The following is a 17,772-nucleotide window of genomic DNA, read 5'->3' as shown; positions in this document are numbered from 1 at the left end:
ACCAGAGAGCCATGCTGACCCCTGTCCATTGTCAAAAAGCACCTACAATTGGCGTGTGAGTATCAGAAGTGGATCATGGAGCAATGGATGAAAAAGAATGATTGTGAGGTCTGACTCTTTTAAATCAGGTAGATGGTCGGCTCCTTGTGTGTTCTATAGAGATGGCAGCAAGTTCTGCTGGGAAAGCTTAGGTCCAGGCATTAATGCAGATGTTCCTTTGACGTAAACACCTAAAGATTGTTGCAGACCATGTAGACCCCTTCACAGGCTTTTTTTTTTTCAGGATAATGCATGATTTCAGGAATAGTTTGAGGAACATGACAAAAGGTTTGAGGTGTTGACTTGCCCTTAAAATTTCCCAAATCTCAATCCGACTGACATGTATGTAGTGTGCTGGACCAGACACCAGAGGACACATTCACAAAAGAGAACGTGTAACTTTTAAGAGCTGTCCTGCCCAAATTTGCCGTATGTTGAAACTTGTTTAAAATTGTGTATCCTTTGTTCAAAATCTGCTCATAGATCAAGCATACATTCACACAAATCACCCAAGTCAATGTGACATGAATGTGACTGAGAACAAAGACATTGCTGTTAATATTTAACCATAATATTAAATATTATCTATTTAAATTAATCATTTGATACAGTGCACTTATTTGTAGATACATGAATTTAGTAGTAGTAGTAGAAGTAGTAGTAGTAGTAGTATTTTGAACATGTATTTATTAATTTTGATATGATATGCATACATATATAAAATTTTAATTAAAATAACAGCCAAATTAAGTCATGTACTTTTCAGCAAAATCTTTCAAAATTATTGTAAGTAATTCAAATTATAAATTACCATGTTCAAAAAGGAGTAGGAAGAAGTTCATAACAAACTTTTCAGGTCCTACCCCATTTCTCTATTTTTAGTTAAATACAAAACAATCTGATGCTTCTCTTATATTTACATCTTTACATACACCATATATCTACCTACCTTCTGTTCACATAAACCCATGCATTCACATAAATACATATGCATACATACATCAAACAAAGACATTCCCATTATTTCTTTTTTCTTCTTCATTTCCATCCATCTATAGCAAATAAAGTAATAACACCTCCATACTAGACTTAACATGTAGACCAATGAACCTGTACACAATACTATCACCTCGAGTCCTTTTCGTATTCATTGTTGTACATGATTTCATCTCTTCACTGCAGCTGTTCCATACAATAACTCCTTTGGTTGTGATGCAGTGATATTTAGAAATTGTTCTTAGATTTCTTTTTAAATACAAATGTTCCTCTTAAGTGATGTTTGCTTTCTCTCATTTGAAACAACCCTTGAATACTGTTCGATAGCTATTTATTATTTATTTTATACATAATTTGTTCAGTTTTGAAGTTAACAATATCTCTGAATTTTAGTGCTTTTAATTTAATAAACAGAGTAGTTGGTGCTCTTACTTAAGTTCAGTGTTAGTTCATTTACATCAAACCAGCTCTTCATTTTTTGTAATTCCTTTTCCACTGTATCCAAGAGTTGTTCCAGATTTTCTCCAGAACAGATTAAATTAGTATCATCAGCAAATAAAATGGTTCAGTGTTTTTGACATGTCCCATACATTATTAATATACAAGTTAAACAACAATGGACCCAACACTGACCCCTGGGGGACCCCACCGGTAATTTTCTTTGACTTGAAATATGGTTTTGCAGTTCAACATATTGTTATCGATTATGTAAGTAGCTATTTAACCAAGAAATTGCAGTCCCCCTAATTCCATATTTGTGTAATTTCATAATCAAGAAATTGTGGTCTACTCTATAAAATGCTTTCTTAAGATCCAATAATATCCCTACTGCATATTTTTTTGTTCTATTGCTGTTGTTATTTCTTCCACAAATTTAATAATTTAAAAAAAAAAAAAAAAATTTAAAAAAAAAATTTAATTTGCATCTAAGGTCATATCCTTAACTTCTATATTATCTTTTGTCAGAAAATAGTTGGTGTCTCCCGTTTTGCCTTATTTATTCTTGATAATTTCATTCAGCACTTTCCATGTGTTTCTTATATTGTTTCTGGTGCCCTCCAGTAGTTTACTATAATAATTATTTTTATTGTTTTTATATATCTTATATTTATTTTCTGCTTCTTTTGTCCTCTTCTTTAAAAATTCATTATATAATAAATTTTTCTTCTAACATGCATTTAATATTCCATTAATTCCATTCCATTAGTTTTTCATCAGATTTCAGTTTTACTTATTTCTTTGCAGGACAATTTATTTCATAAAGTGATGTTACAACAGTCAAAAATTAATCATAAACTTTATTCGCGTTATCTACGCACACTTTTCCGCAGTCTTCCCCTTTCAGGTCATTGTGTATATTTTGTTGTCTTTCCTGGTCCTAGTGTATGTATGTTTGCAAAAACTGGCAGATGGTCACTGACGTCATTTATTATTAGACCACTTTTAACTTTATATTCAATGACGTTGGTACGTTGGTAAATGTTATCAATTAATGTAGCACTATTTATTGTAATTCTGGTTGGTCGAGTGATTGAGGGATACAAACCGGTACTATAAATCAAATTAATGAACTCTGTAGTTTTGTTGTGTTCTTGTGGGTTGAGCAAACCAATATTGAAGTCTCCGCAGATAATTTTTTTTTATTGTTATTACTAAATATTTCTGTTATTTTTCCCTTAAACATGTCAATATTTGATTGCGGTCTCCTATAAATGCAGCTAATTAAAATGTTTTTAGATTTTTCCATTTCAATTTACATTGTACTTATATGTAAAAATACTTGCATGTATTTACAGCTGTAATTAATTTCTGTAAACACATATGTGATTAGACTGTTGACCGTTGCCCCTACATCTATTCCGTAACCCATACTTAATCTACAGCCAAACCACCAACCCTTTCCTTAATCTTTCCCATATTCCACCTCAATAGCAAACAAAGTGTTTTGCAATACAACATGAACATAAGTATATTGTATGCAATAATTATTCTTTTTTTATGTAAGTAGCCTTTACATAGTATTTAAAGACACCTAAAGTGTGACTGCAAAGTGTGCTCATCTTTGTAATTTCAAAATGAACATTTATTTTGATATTTTAAGGGGTCATAAAGTGCAATAATATCTATGAATTATCATATTAAAATAAACTTCGAACATATAAAAATAATTGTATAAAACATTTACTTTTCCATGTAAAAACATTGTTGAATAACAATGAAGATACATAAGGAAAATATATATAAAATTTTAATTGATGGTTACATGAATATTTTAAACTTTATTTACTGCCACTTGGAATAAACTAAATCACGTGTCTGCACCATATGCAGTTTTATTGTTTGTAGAGAGACGCGCAGGATAATCTGTGTTGTTAGTTCAAATCACAAGGGAAATATTACTTTAGTAATATTGTAAGTGGTGATTTTATTTGAGATACATCTACATATTATTTATTTATTAGTACAATATTTTAACAGTTTATAATATTTAAAATAGTTTTATTTTTACTACTTAGCCTGAAATGAATCAGTCAGCCGTGTCCCCAGGATGTTATTTTACACCAGGACCGTTTTATCTGAGTTCACAGGGCGGGATTTCACTGACGGACAGATGTGAGTAACGGCGTTTTATGTCCCTAGCGCTTCTGTTTTGCTCCTGTCAGGCTGTTAGCTAATCCGACTTGTTCCGTTTAGTTTCAATATTTAGTTATTTGTTTTTGAGTGTATTGTCTTCCTGTGCAAGTATATACCAACATTTCCTATGCGAGTGGTCTTGCTGAGTGCGCTTTAACCATAGCTGGCGATGGCGATGCTAGCAAGCTAAAGCTAACTGCATTTCTTTGACACACAGGTGACAAAATAACAACTGATATTTTCCAAATAAGAATGAGTACTTGAAATAACCTTTGTCAACTCTTTATTAGTCTTTATTTGTTACACTAAATACATTTTCTTTCCAGAAAGAAATGTTGACGACAGCCTTCTCCAGAGCAGGGTTGGCTGCTCCTGTCATATATTTAAAGAGCCTGTTTTATTCTCCACAGTCTCTCAGCTGCAGGACCAGGGTGAGGATGTTCTCAGTTTCACACAAGACGGCCTTTGTGGTCGATCACTGCCCGTACATGGCAGAGTCCAGCCGGCAGCTGATTGAGTGTGACATGCTGACCAAAAGCCGCTCGCAGGGGGTGATTCCTCTGGCTCCAGTGTCCAAATCTCTCTGGACGTGTGCCATCGAGTGCTCCATGGAGTACTGCCGCATCCTGTTCGACGTGTACCCCACCTGGAAACTGGTGAGTGGATGGAAACTGGAGCTCTTAATAATCTATTAACTAGTACTGACAGATTTCACGAATCGATTCGATTCAGCATTGGTTCATCTGGATATAAGGTGTGTCTGTTTTTCTAAAGTAAAATATGTCAATTTTTCTGAAGGAAAACCATCTCAACTATTACATTTTTAATTATTAAAATTAACAAGTGTCATACACACAAATAATATAAACAAACAGTCATGTTAAATCATACATGATCACTAATAAGTTGAGTAGAAATAGAATGGAATATTGAGTCTATTTTTAGCACAGTGTTAGTCTCAAGAGTTATGATGTATGTAAAGTACAAATATAATGTTTTATTTACATCTGAACACTGATCGATCACATGAGACATGATACATTTCAGTTGCACTGTACAAGTTTCTTTCAAAAGACTTTCAGACATGCACTTATGCTTATTTCTCCCTGTAACTAGTACTAAAAAAGGAGAGGATGATCTGTTTATGTTCGCTCCGTGCTGCTTTAACAGAATTTAAAAGCTGAGACTTTGTTTCGTATCAAAAGTAACAAAGCTTTTTGCGGTTATTGTATAGGAAGCTTGCAATGAATAATTTTTAGTGAAATTTAGTTTGCCACTTTTATATGTACACCTGCAGAAAACAGCATAGACTAAAAGACTGATCTTGGGATTTAAGAATCAATATTGGTCAGCACCCAGCTCAACAATGAGCTGTTTGCAAGGGAAAAGACTCAAAAGAGTTGTGTGAAAATTATTCGTAAATGTTCCTTTATTAATGTTCCATGAAAAAAAAACAAAGCATTTGAAATTAAAGAATTAAATATGGGTATGTAAATAATGACAGAATAACATTTTGGGGGGTAAACTATTCACTCTCAGGTGAACTACATCGTGAGCGATTCTGAGGTTCACATCTTGAACAGCTGGAAGCAGGAGGAACAGAACACACATGAGGTAAAATCATCACATCTGTCACTCTGCACATCCATATTTGCACAGCCTTCTTGTTCCAGAGTAATCTAAGCATTGCGTTGGGCTAGTGTTAAGTGTATGTCTGTGGCGTTTGTTAGCTGATGGCAGCTCTGGCAGCTGTTGGGCCTCCAAACCCTCGTCAGGATCCTGAATGCTGCAGCGTCCTGCACGGGCTGGTGGCAGCTGTGGAGTCACTGTGTAAGATCACAGAATATCAGCATGAGTCTCGTACCACTCTGATGGACACAGCTGACAGAGTGGCCAACAGGGGGCGCATCATTTGTCTCACCAATGCTAAAAGGTGAGAACTAAATTATTTGTATACAGATATTAGACATTTGTCATTACGTAAATGCAGCCTAACATATTTTGATAAGTTATCGTTTTTCCAAATTTACTATTTTCTTTTTTCCACCCAGTGTACCCAAAATTTATTTATCTTTTTTTATTTTTTTTTTAGTGACACTCATGTCAGAATGCTGGAGGACTGTGTGCTGGAAACCATTCAGGATCAAAACAAACGGGCAGCAGGATCTGACAGGTCAGTTTTGATGGCTCTGGAGTCCTTTTTATTCTCTTGCCATTAACATGCTACTGTTATATTCTTACTGTTACGTGTTTTTACCGTGCAGACTGATGCCAATTCAGCAGTGTGAGCTTGTGCTGGTCCACATCTATCCTCAAGGTGAAGAGACTCTGGTCTCAGATCGGCAAAAGAAAGAGGTAGCATCTTTTTCTTCATTTCTGCTATAAATGAAAATGAATTTCCATTGGCATTTCCGTAAGAATTAAAAAAAGAATTAGAGCTTCACTGAGCTTTTTTTTCTTTCAGTCGAACCAATCAGCTCTAAAATGAATCATACCATTCAAAATCAGACCAGATCAAAATCAGACCAGACCAAAATCAGACCAGTGTTTGATTCTTCCTAACACTACTTTAAAGCATGAAAGCAGCAGTAAATGTCTTGTTTCACTTATCATTGTGATATTTATTCCATGTTCTGTGTTCAAATATATTGACAATGTTAATTGTGTGTGTGCAGCTCTCGTCGGTGTTGAGCAGCGAGGTTCACAGTGTGCGAGCTGGACGGTATCTAGCCACTAAACTGAATGTGCTGGTTCAGCAGCACTTTGATTTGGCCTCCACCACCATCACAAACATCCCCATGAAGGTCAGACTTACTGGAAAACACCTTCCTCTCTGCCTGTCTCTCTCTTCCTCTCTTCATCACTTGTTTGCACTGTATCGGGTGCTTTACACAGCTGCTGTTTTCATGGTTTATTGTTTGTTTTGCTAGCCTACATTAAATATCTGTGAGCAGGTCAGTACTTTACAAGAGCTACTATTACTTCTCCAGATCAAAACCCCGCCCTCTCATCCAGCTCTTGCTAATCTCTGATCATCAATGGCAGCTTTAAAGAGCTTTCCTTTAATTAGGCTGGATTACATCCTAAGACCATTTTATTACGTTTGTCTGACTGTATCTTTTATAAAACTGTTGTAATTTTTACAGTCCAATATACCAATCATTTTTTAATTTCATTATATATTATTGTTTAATTTATTTAATATAAAATGGAAGTCAACATAAAATCTATATTGACCCTATGTACTTTCTCAGTGCACATTCCTTGCTTTATGCACATTATGACAGAAAATATTTTTTGGAATGTTACTCCATCTTACAAAGATTTTCCTTTTCAATTTTTATCACTTTTCGCTACTGTTGTAGGTATTGCAGACTTTCTTAAATTTTTCCAGTAATCGGTAAATTAATTTATTGTTGGTTAGTGTTAAATAACAGTAGATTTTAAAAATTGCATTTAACAAAGAAATATATGATATATATTTATATATAATTATATATTATAAATATATTTAATATTAACATTTTTTTTTTTTAAAGTATACATAAATATAAAGTATATGATAAATATACACAGTACACACACACAAACATATACAGTCGAGGCCAAAAATATTGGCCCCCTTGGTAAATATGATCAAAGAAGGCTGTGAAAATTCATCTGCATTGTTAATCCTTTTGGGCTTTTATTTAAAAAATTCACAAAAATTTATCCTTTCATTGGATAATAAGAATTTAAAACGGAGGGGAAATATCATTATGAAATAAATGTTTTTCTCAAATACTCGTTGGTCACCATTATTGGCCCCCCTATAAGTTCTTATGAGTAAAATATCTCTGAAGTACGTTCCCATTCATATTCACAATTTTGAGCACTCCAGCATGATTATAAACATGAAATCATCCAGCTCTGCTTTCCTGTTTCACAGAAATATAAAGAGGAGGGAAAACAAAGCCCAAATTCCCTTAATCATCCATCACAATGAGAAAAACCAAAGAATATATTTCTGATGTGCAGCAAAAGATAATTGAGCTTCACAAATTGGTGAAGTGGCTTTAGGAAAAGAGCTAGAGCAGTGAAAATTCCCATTTCCACCATCAGGGCAATAAATAAGAATTTCCAACCAACAGAAAATGTTACGAATCTGCCTGGAAGAGGACGTGTGTCTATATCGTCCTAATGCACAGTGAGGAGGAGAGTTTGAGTAGCTAAAGACTCTACAAGGATCACAGCTGGAGAATTGCAGAAAATAGCAGCCTCTGGTTTAGAAAACCTTTTAAAAAATGGTCAAACAGAACCTACATCACCACATGTTGTTTGGGAGGGTTACAAGAAAAATGATCCTAGCTCATTCAAAAACAAACTAAAGCATATTCAGTTATCAGCCAAGACTGGAACTTTAAATGGGAATGGTTTCTATGATCAGATGAAACTAAAAAGTGAGCTTTTTTAGCAGCAAACAATCAAGATGGGTTTGGTGAAAACAGAGATGAAAAGTACCCCATGTGTACAATGTAATATACTGCAGTATTTTTGATGTTGTGGGCCTATATTTCTGCTGGAGGTCCTTGTTTAAACACATGGCATCATGGTTTCTATTAAATACCAACAAATAAAAAATCTTAAAGTAACTGACTCTGTTAGAAATGTTATAATGGGCCATGTTTGGATCTTCCAACCATACAGTAACCCAAACACAAATCTCAAAAACACCACCGAAATGGGTCACTGAGCACAAAACCAAGCTTCTGCTATAGCCATTCCTGTCCTCTGACCTGAACCCTATAGAAAATGAGAGGAGTGAACTGAAGAGGAGAAGAATCAACATGGAGCTGGGAATCTAAAGGGTCTGGAGTGGTTCTGGATGAAGGAATTGTCTCTGATCTCTTGTCAGGTGTTCTCTAACCTCATCAGGCATTATAGGAGAAAATGTAGACCTGTTAAACTGGCAAATGGAGGTTTCAAAAAGTATTGAATAAAAGGGGGCTATTAATTGTGGCCAATGTGTATAGAGAAAAACATTTATTTCATAATGATATTTCCCCCCATTTTAAATTCTCATTATCCAATGAAAGGATACATTTGTGTGAATTTTTAAATAAAAGACCAAAAGGATTAACAATGCAGATTAATTTTCACAGCCTTTTTTGATCATATTTACCAAGGGGGCCAATATTTTTGGCCTCGACTGCATTGTTTTTTTGCATTTATTGTTCTCAGCCTCGAGTTTTTAGAATTGAACAGAAATCTCAGGTACATTTAATATAAGTTTATATATATATATATATATATATATATATATATATATATATATATATATATATATATATATATATATATATATATATAATTTGTTCACAGACACTGTTTTGTAATTATTTTTTGATTCAGTAAGTCAAATTAATTTACAAACTATTCCAACTGGTTTATAGGAGTCTTTGACAGAATAAAAAGAACTGATTCATTTGGATCACTGTGATTTCAAATCCACTTTTTTATCATCTAATGAATTCATAACACACAAAATCAGGTCCCACACCTTTTTATTATTATTAATAATCATTTTCACTCTAAAAGGATTACATTAAGGGTCACATTAAGGAAGTTAAATGGGTTTCAAATGCCATTTCATGTTGACTTTATTATAATTTAAAAGTTTTCTTTCTGCACATCCATGCTCTCCGAGGATTAGCAACCAGCTGGATAGAGAACCATCCCTCTAGCACCCTTTTCTCTCTTGATTTGCTCTCTCTCTCTCTCTCTTTTTCCTGGGTGGTGTATCTTGCCCTGGCTGGGTGTGGCCGGATGTAAAGTGTGTTTTCTTGTATTGGTCGCTTGTGTTTTTAAAAGCTGCAGAAACACACAGTAGTTTTAGGATGTGTGTTTGAGACCAGTGGCCCCAGGGATGAAACGTCCTGCTCCATGGAGTCCACCCTTTCTTTGTTTTCCCTCAGTCCTTCTCCTGTCTTCTCCTTTTCTTAATGTGCATAAGCTCTGTTTGTAGCTTACAGCCTCTGATCTCCACTGCATATAAACCAGCTGGGAGACTCTGAGGCCTTCATGGACCTCAGTTCTGTGAGGGCGCAGTTATGTTATAATCTGTGCTCTTCAAACATGAAAGCAGCAGTAGATTGTGGCGTTTTAGTTGTGTAGAAGCCCAGCTGCTGATGTGTGTGTGTGTGTGTGTACATGTGAAGGAGGAACAGCATGCCAACACTTCAGCAAATTACGACGTTGAGCTTCTTCACCATCGAGATGCTCATATGGAATTTATCAAGAGTGGTGAGTGTTCATTCCCTTGCATCAATAATTCAACACAGCCTTCATATCTCTGCTTAAAGCATTTGGACATTAGACCACAGCAACTGTTCTTAATCCTTACAGTGCAATAAAATTGGAGATTATTTTTAGGGCTGCAACTAACGATTATTTTGATAATCGATTAATCTGTCGATTATTTTTTCGATTAATCGGTTTATGTACTTATATTTTAGTTTTTTCCATTTTCCCCCCAAGTAAATTATTAATAAATGGTCTTTATCATTCAGCATAGATTTAAGAGATTTTAACCATTTTGCACTGTCATATCCTCATCAAAAATATACCTGGAGTTGTTTTATTGTGTTAGTAATCCTTTGTCGAACTCTTCTGCAATCAGAACACTGACCCATACTCTAGCAAATTTCACAAGGAGATTTCAAATAATGTTTTCACCATGGCAGTCCTTAGAGCTCCTAAAGTAGTTTAACATCCCGAACAAAGCTTATTAAGGAATCTTTCAGAACATATTTTCACGAAGAATAAGGATAAAACAGAATAAAATTGCAGTGCATTGTATTTTATTATTTACTGGGAAAAAGCTTTATAGCTTTTGCTGTGAAATTGTAAACAATCCTTCAAAAAAAGTGCCAATGGCATGAAACCTGAATGGAACTCACAATTTAAAGTAAAATCCATCAGAAGGTTGTCCAGAAAAAAAAATAGGACACACACAAAAAACCTGCTGTGTGAAAAAGAGCAGTGAATAATACTTAGAAAAAAAAGTGCATTTCAAATATCTTTAAACATTTACCTCTCTCATTCAGTCATAATTAGGCTGCACGACTGAATTTTGAACTGGTAAACGACAAACTGATCACAGAACATGTTTGTAAAGCTTTAAATGTTAACTGTTAAAAAGCAATGTTATCAGCTTTTACGACTAAACATTTGCAAACAACATTGTACTGGAGAATCTGCACAAATGAAAGTCTTAGGGGCAGTTCACAAATCGCGCCTAAAAACGCGTGGAAAACGCTAGGCGCACCGCTTTCTCCTCCTTTCCCAAGCGCTCGCGCAGAAGCGCCCCTGAGGCATCTGCCTTTGCTAAGCAACTATGACGTGCTCTCTCCTTGAAGACGCGGAAATTTCAGCAAAGGAGAAATGGATTTGTAGCTCAAAAAAATCGCTTGCAGTAGCTCTGCTACTAAATTTATTTCAAAATGGAAATCCATATACAACTATGATCAGCTGTTCCTTTCATCTTGACTGAGCTTTTAACGTTGTTACGGGAAAGGATGAAGCTGATTGGTTAGTTCTTGTCACATGACCCGCGGTGCGGTTGCGGCATTCTGAAAAGTTTAAATGTTTTTAACTCGATGCGGTGCGGTGTTGGAAATAACGAACTTGAGCGCGCAAAAGACGCGATATGTGAACGTCCCCTTAAACAGTGCAGTAGTGCAGAGTTTACAGGTTCTTTTTTAAAGGCTCAATGTAAAGTACTCCCACATCACGCTGAATGCTGCAGACATAGACATCATATGATGTCTATGGCTGCAGAGACGCTGTTCGGGAAGCACCTGACATAAAACAAGGCCAGCTAATGGCTATTTGCTACTTCTCCTGTTGTACTGGCTGAGTAAAACCTCCGATGGCTCATTACTGCCACACTTTGGTCACCGCAGATTTGAAATATGCACGAAATGAGCCGCTTACGGCAAATAAAAGTTATTTAGCAACGAATCGATGACTAAATTAGTTGACAACTATTTTAATAATCGATTTTAATCGATTAAATCGATTCGTTGTTTCAGCTCTAATTATTTTTGCATTCCACATCAGTTAGACTTGGTGAAATGTAAGCTTATAAAACTAATCATAATTTAATGTTTTTTTTAACAACAAATATTGTATCTGTTGAATAACTTCACAACAATGAGTGAATATGCAAACATTTTCACATTGCATATTATCATATTATTACCATGTTTTTATTACACAAACACGTTTTAATAATTAGAAACAGAGATTTTTTTATAAAATGTATAATTACACTACACCAAAATGAGTGTAATGCAAGAAAATAGGTTAAATCAGTATTTGAGACTTTTTTTTTGTTGCATATATCTAAAAATGTAAAAGAACATAATTGCCTATATAACCCCCTTTGAACTAAATAATTTAAATAACAGGATAATGCAACATAAATCCAACACTGTTTTGTGGAATGTAAAATGAGGAGTTTAGAGGAATGTTATTCATGTTTCTGTCATATTTGGTGTGTAGGTGATTTGCACATGGCCGGCAGCACCAGCAGAGACAGTGGGCTGAAGGAAACCGTCACTCTCAAATGGTGCACTCCACGCACCAACAGTGTAGGTGAGTGGAACTCTGGGAGAAGTTTTCTTCTTTTTTTTTCATATGACAGATTTAAGATTTTTTATTTATTTTTTTTATTTTATTTTACAGAACTGCATTACTGCACAGGGGCCTATCGCATTTCTCCAGTTGACGTTAACAGCAGGCCATCTTCCTGCCTTACCAATTTCCTGTTGAATGGTGTGTGTTCACAGTCCTTTGTCCCACCATAAAAAATTTTTTCTTATGTTTCTCTTTTGATAACGGAGACATAGAGGCTCAGTGATAAATAAGTAGAAGTGCATGCAGTTTTGTATCTTTTGTCTGGTGTCTTCTCAGGTCGCTCTGTGCTGCTAGAGCAGCCTCGCAAGTCAGGGTCAAAGGTCATCAGTCACATGTTGAGCAGCCATGGAGGAGAAATCTTTCTGCATGTTCTGAACAGCACACGCTCCACATTGGAGGATCCACCCTCCATCAGCGAGGGCTGCGGTGGACGAGTGACGGATTACCGCATCACCGTAAGATCAACAAGTGCTGTCTGTCTTCCTAGACTTTTGCTACATCCCCGTCATTACCTTAATTACGACGTTCTAACCTACAAACGTGTCATTGCAACTTGCTTTATGAACTAACAAGCAAAATGGCAGATGCTAAAACTATTAAACATGGTTATAGAGGTACATTAGTAGTGGTGAAGCATTTCACGGTTCACTGTACAGCAAATCCACAAATGGATCCAATTTGCAGCAATGCGTGTTGCTAACCAATTTAAGGACGTTGGTACCCCAGTAAAAAATTGTCACCTTGTAATTACAAAAATTGCAGCAGCTTTGTATAGGGATACAATTATATTTCCTGTCTATGGCTGCAGAGTAAATCTTCTTAATGTTTGTCTGCAGGACTTCGGTGAGTTTATGCGTGAGAATCGTCTGACTCCATTCCCAGACTCCATGATAAATGCAGCAGGCAGAACTCCAGTCGAGAGAGCCAAATCTCAACTTGAGCGATACACACGATACTGGCCAATGATCATCTCCCAGACTACCATCTTCAACATGCAGGCGGTGAGGGACACAATCTTTATCTATGGTTCTTGATTGCTATGGGCCCTCCACAAAAGGATGCAAGATGACTTACTATATTCTAGTATATTAATTATATTAGTCATATTTATAATTTTTATGTTTAATATTAGTTTTAATAATCTAACTTAAAATGCCTAAAGGAATAGTTCACCCAAAAATAAAAAATTATGTCATTAATTACCCTCATGTCGTTCCAAACCCGTAAGACCTTTGCTCATCTTCAGAAACCATTTTTACATATTTTTCATGAAATCCGAGAGCTTTCTGGCCCTCATAGTCTGTGTGACATCAGTGGTTCAACTGTAATATTATGAAGCTACGAAAATACTTGTGTGCAAAGATAACAAAGATATATATTATATTTCAGGTGGTACCATTAGCTAACCTCATAGTGAAGGACACTCTAACAGATGAAGATGTGCTGACCTGTCAGAAAACCGTCTATAATCTTGTTGATATGGAGAGGAAGAGTGACCCTCTGCCCATCTCAACTGTAGGCTCCAGAGGAAAAGGACCTAAACGGTGAGAATATCGTACTGCCTACAAAGTCAGCTGCTTGCAGCTGCTTGTTAACAGAAATGAAGATTACATTAGTTTGCCAATACATGTTTGCTATGAATGTTAAAGCTGATGTTTTTATGTAATTAGTGACGAGCAGTATCGAATCATGTGGAATGAGTTGGAGACGTTGGTAAAGGCGCACGTGGGCACCAGTGAGCGGCACCAGCGTGTGCTTGACTGTATCGGTGCTTGCCGGAGCAAACCACCAGAGGAGGAGGAAAGGAAAAAAAGAGGAAGAAAGAGAGATGACAAAGAGGACAAAACTGAGAAAAATGGCAAGGACACCGAGGAAAAGGGCTGGACCACAGACTCCGAGAGGTTGGTGTTAGTGAACTAGATGCTGACATTCCCATTTACATCCATCAAGCTGCAGCTTGCAGATTAATGACTATGTCTTTCCTGATCTGTGTGTGTTTCTAATGTATGTGTCCTTTTTCCTCCTCCAGGCTGAAAGGAGTAATGGAACGAGAGAAGGATGAACCGAGTGAATGTGAGATCATCAAAGATTCACCAGATTCTCCGGAGCCCCTGAACAAGAAACCTCGCTTAGCTACAGAGGAGCAACAGCCTCCAGAGAAATCTAAAGGTTCACATTTATGTTTTATTGTAAAATCAATCCTCTGTTGAGATGTATGAATGCTCCTGATCTAAAAAGCCTAAACCTAGCTTTACAAGATACAGTGTGAGATCACCAACATCTTCAACTAAAAGAATACACACACCTGAATGCACTAGCTGCTACGGGTCCAATTTACAATGGTGATAAATGCTTTGTGTGAGATACTTATGTGTGGGCATTCAGGATGTTTTTAGCACTCACACCTATTAACGAGAAAGCTAGTAAAAGAAGCGTCAGCTACGTCAGAACAGTCAAGTTACTTGAACAGCACGCCATCATTTTATGGTCAGGACTAGCTGCTACAAGTCAAGTCAGAATGGTCATCATCCCAAGTGAATAAACAGGCAAGTCAGAATGTGACATTATTAGGTACAGCAGCCAATCAGATCTATGACAAATAGAAACAGATGTTAAATATGGTCTCTTCTTTTGCAGGTCCTGTGTCTCTCCTCACCCTTTGGACTAATAGAATCACTCAAGCCAACTCCAGGAAGCATCAGGAGTTTGCAGGAAGATTAAGTTCAGTCAATAACAAGGCTGAACTTTACCAGCATCTGAAAGAAGAAAATGGGTGTGTTGACCTCACTGTTTGTATGCTGTGAACACATTAATCAGTCTTTTTTTTTGTTTACTCACTCTGTTTTATTTATTAGGATGGATGTTCATGAGAATGGAAAAGCCACCAGATGATGTGTGGATCACGCCTCTTCTCATCTCTGCAGGATCATTGATTTGTTGAGAGGATGTGATGTGACCTTTGGTATGATATCAAATGTTGTTTTTGCCAGGAGGCTGGTTTTGTACCAGACCGAGAAAGGAAGTTTTATAAGGACATTATTTTAAATGCTTTAGTTTGTACAAAGAGTGTAATATTCTGATACAGAATAAAGAAATTGTTGACTGTGTGACGTAAATGATCTTTGATTTTTGATTAACTTACTTTCTTAATCATTGTTAATGTACTTCCCTGTATATCACTTAGAATTTCAGAAAGCATCACCACTTACCTCTGGAAATCTATCTATATATATATATTTGTACCAAATGGCTCATTTATTGTGCTCTTGTGGACTCACAATGGCCCCTATGAGCATGTATCTGTTAAGTCAACACAATCATAGAGTGTCCCATTTGTCTTTTTAGATTGAAAAAGGTGCTCAACAGCAATCTGATGTGTGCCCTCAATGTGCACTTCATCACTTCATTCTACCCAGCAGTCAATGCAGCATTATGTCATAAAATCTGGACTTTGAGGAAGACCACAATGGCTTAGGGTACCATTGGGGACAGGGCCATAGACATCTAGATGTTTGGGACAGGCTCACGCAAGACTTAAGGCATTCAATTATATATTTTTTTTTGTTATGCTGGTTGAAAAAGTGTTCACATTCCGATAGCAGTCACAAAAGCATAAGATCATAAATGTTCATCCACTTATATCCCTTGGTCCGAGTGCTACAATAGGCTGTCCTACCAACATTTCAGCGTATATATTTGCATACATCTACACACCATGTCTGTGCATGTGATATGTAATCGGCATTTGATTCAACCCTCCACAAACGCAGTCTCATCGTGTCGCTGGTTAGCCTCTGGTTTGTTTGTCTGTGCGTGTTTATGTGTTTTGTAGGAGGTGTGGCTTTGGAGAGTGATTTGCAGGGAGAGTGGGTTCTTAGGCTTTCAAAACTAGCTTGCTAGTTAATGAACTCTGTAATGAACAGAAAGAGCAATCTAGCCAAGGACAGAGGAAGTTAGTGTCGAGTTTTCTGACTCCAGATAGGAAGAGGCATCTGGTGGTGTTGATATATGCGATCCTAATGCTTCCTGCCAGAATCTGTGCACATATTGAGCGGAGGTAAAAGTGATTGTTTAGATGGGATTTGATTCCTGGCATGCAGAATGCTCCACTTCTGCACTGAAGGAGCCTGCACTCATTTGATTAGAGTAAAATCCATCCAACAGGGCAAAATAACTGCCCCAGGCTACTCTCTGCATTCTCAGTGCCTGCAGCTAAGACTTCTGCTTGGAAGCCATTAGAGAAATCAAGGTATTTGAACTTCAGAGTCAGGTCTTTAACCAGCTGGACACACTCATTAAGCTGAGACTGGAACTGTTCTCATATTTTTAGAACCAGCTTTGTAGTTGCATTTTGTAACTGTTGCCAGACTGAATAAATCACTAAATCTGTTTTACCAAAAAATGATCTGAACACGGAACAACACAATTGACCTTTTGTCTTAAGAATTTTGCTAAACACACATAAACAAATTTTTTCTAGGTTGCTGACGGCAAAAAAAAAAAAAAAAAGACACAGTAAACAACAATGCTCTATTCTAAATTTATTTCATATTTTACATTGTTAGCATCTGACACTTTTCAAGAAGGAAGTAGTTTAATTAACATAATTTGTTAAAAATAGAGCTGAATCGAAATCTGGTTTGGTACTGCATTAAAGGTTAAAACTTGTGATCCAGAGATATCAAACCATGAAGCCATTTGATTTTACCAACTTTCAGCTGAGCTTAATATTTTAGTCACACCCGTGTGCATAGCAGCAGGTGATAGAATGCACACTGTTAATTTCTAATGCACACACATCAGTCCCAAACCTCAAGCCTATTACAGTTGCACAGATATTTATACTGTCATTTAGAACAGTCCATGTTACACCTTTATTACAGCCCAGTTGAGTATAACACCTGTATTACGTGCCACAGGTGGATCCTCAGGCCCCTCACACAAGCTCAAAACTGAACATCAGTGCATGCAGCCTAACAATGCTAAAAATTAAAAACATTAGTTTGTTTTAGCTGTTTAGAGCGCTGTGCAATTTTTTTTTAATCTGTTAAAAATAGTCCTCTTTGATACTTATTGATATGTTGCTATATGCTATTTACAACTTTTTTTTTTATAGTAAGGCATGCTTCTCAAATGTTTCCCTCGTCACACAGAGATGAAATTGTTCTTCAAATCATGCGCCATTCAGCCAGTCGAATGTTTGTTTGCAAATCATCTGAGCACTACTTCTGTGTGAAATCAACACACAATTACTCAATTATTCGACTAAAATCCTCAATACATGTAGAAGCAGATGGTTTTTGTTTTGAATGTATAGCATGATGTGCAAAGCTTTAAACCAAACCTGTTTTTTGTTTTACTAAAAGATAAAATGATTGAGTCATTCATGAAGATCATGTTAACACTGGCTTTTGGCAAAATAGT

At 36.3% G+C, this 17,772-nt stretch overlaps 1 protein-coding gene across 2 annotated transcripts; it reads left to right on the top strand.

Moving 5' to 3' along the window:
- Nucleotides 1-3,588: 3,588 nt before the first annotated feature.
- Nucleotides 3,589-15,455, top strand: ints13 (integrator complex subunit 13). 2 transcript variants are annotated; one of them, XM_059511309.1, is made up of 17 exons: nt 3,589-3,648; nt 4,080-4,325; nt 5,209-5,283; nt 5,400-5,602; nt 5,762-5,842; nt 5,934-6,024; nt 6,345-6,473; nt 9,867-9,951; nt 12,214-12,306; nt 12,397-12,486; nt 12,625-12,803; nt 13,185-13,349; nt 13,738-13,892; nt 14,019-14,249; nt 14,378-14,517; nt 14,986-15,121; nt 15,204-15,455. In XM_059511309.1, the coding sequence occupies exons 2-17, from the start codon at nt 4,107-4,109 to the stop codon at nt 15,238-15,240; spliced, it is 2,109 nt and encodes a 702-aa protein (XP_059367292.1). In that variant the 5' UTR covers nt 3,589-3,648; nt 4,080-4,106; the 3' UTR covers nt 15,241-15,455. The 2 variants fall into 2 exon arrangements, with proteins under 2 accessions (XP_059367292.1, XP_059367291.1); XM_059511308.1 differs by lacking the exon at nt 3,589-3,648 and adding an exon at nt 3,655-3,886.
- The last annotated feature ends 2,317 nt before the right edge of the window (nt 15,456-17,772 follow it).

The sequence above is a fragment of the Carassius carassius genome, chromosome 26 (genome assembly GCF_963082965.1).
Source record: "Carassius carassius chromosome 26, fCarCar2.1, whole genome shotgun sequence".
Classification (NCBI taxonomy): Eukaryota; Metazoa; Chordata; class Actinopteri; order Cypriniformes; family Cyprinidae; genus Carassius; species Carassius carassius.
Note: the sequence above shows the minus strand (reverse complement) of the source record. Positions and strands in the feature narration are given on the sequence as shown.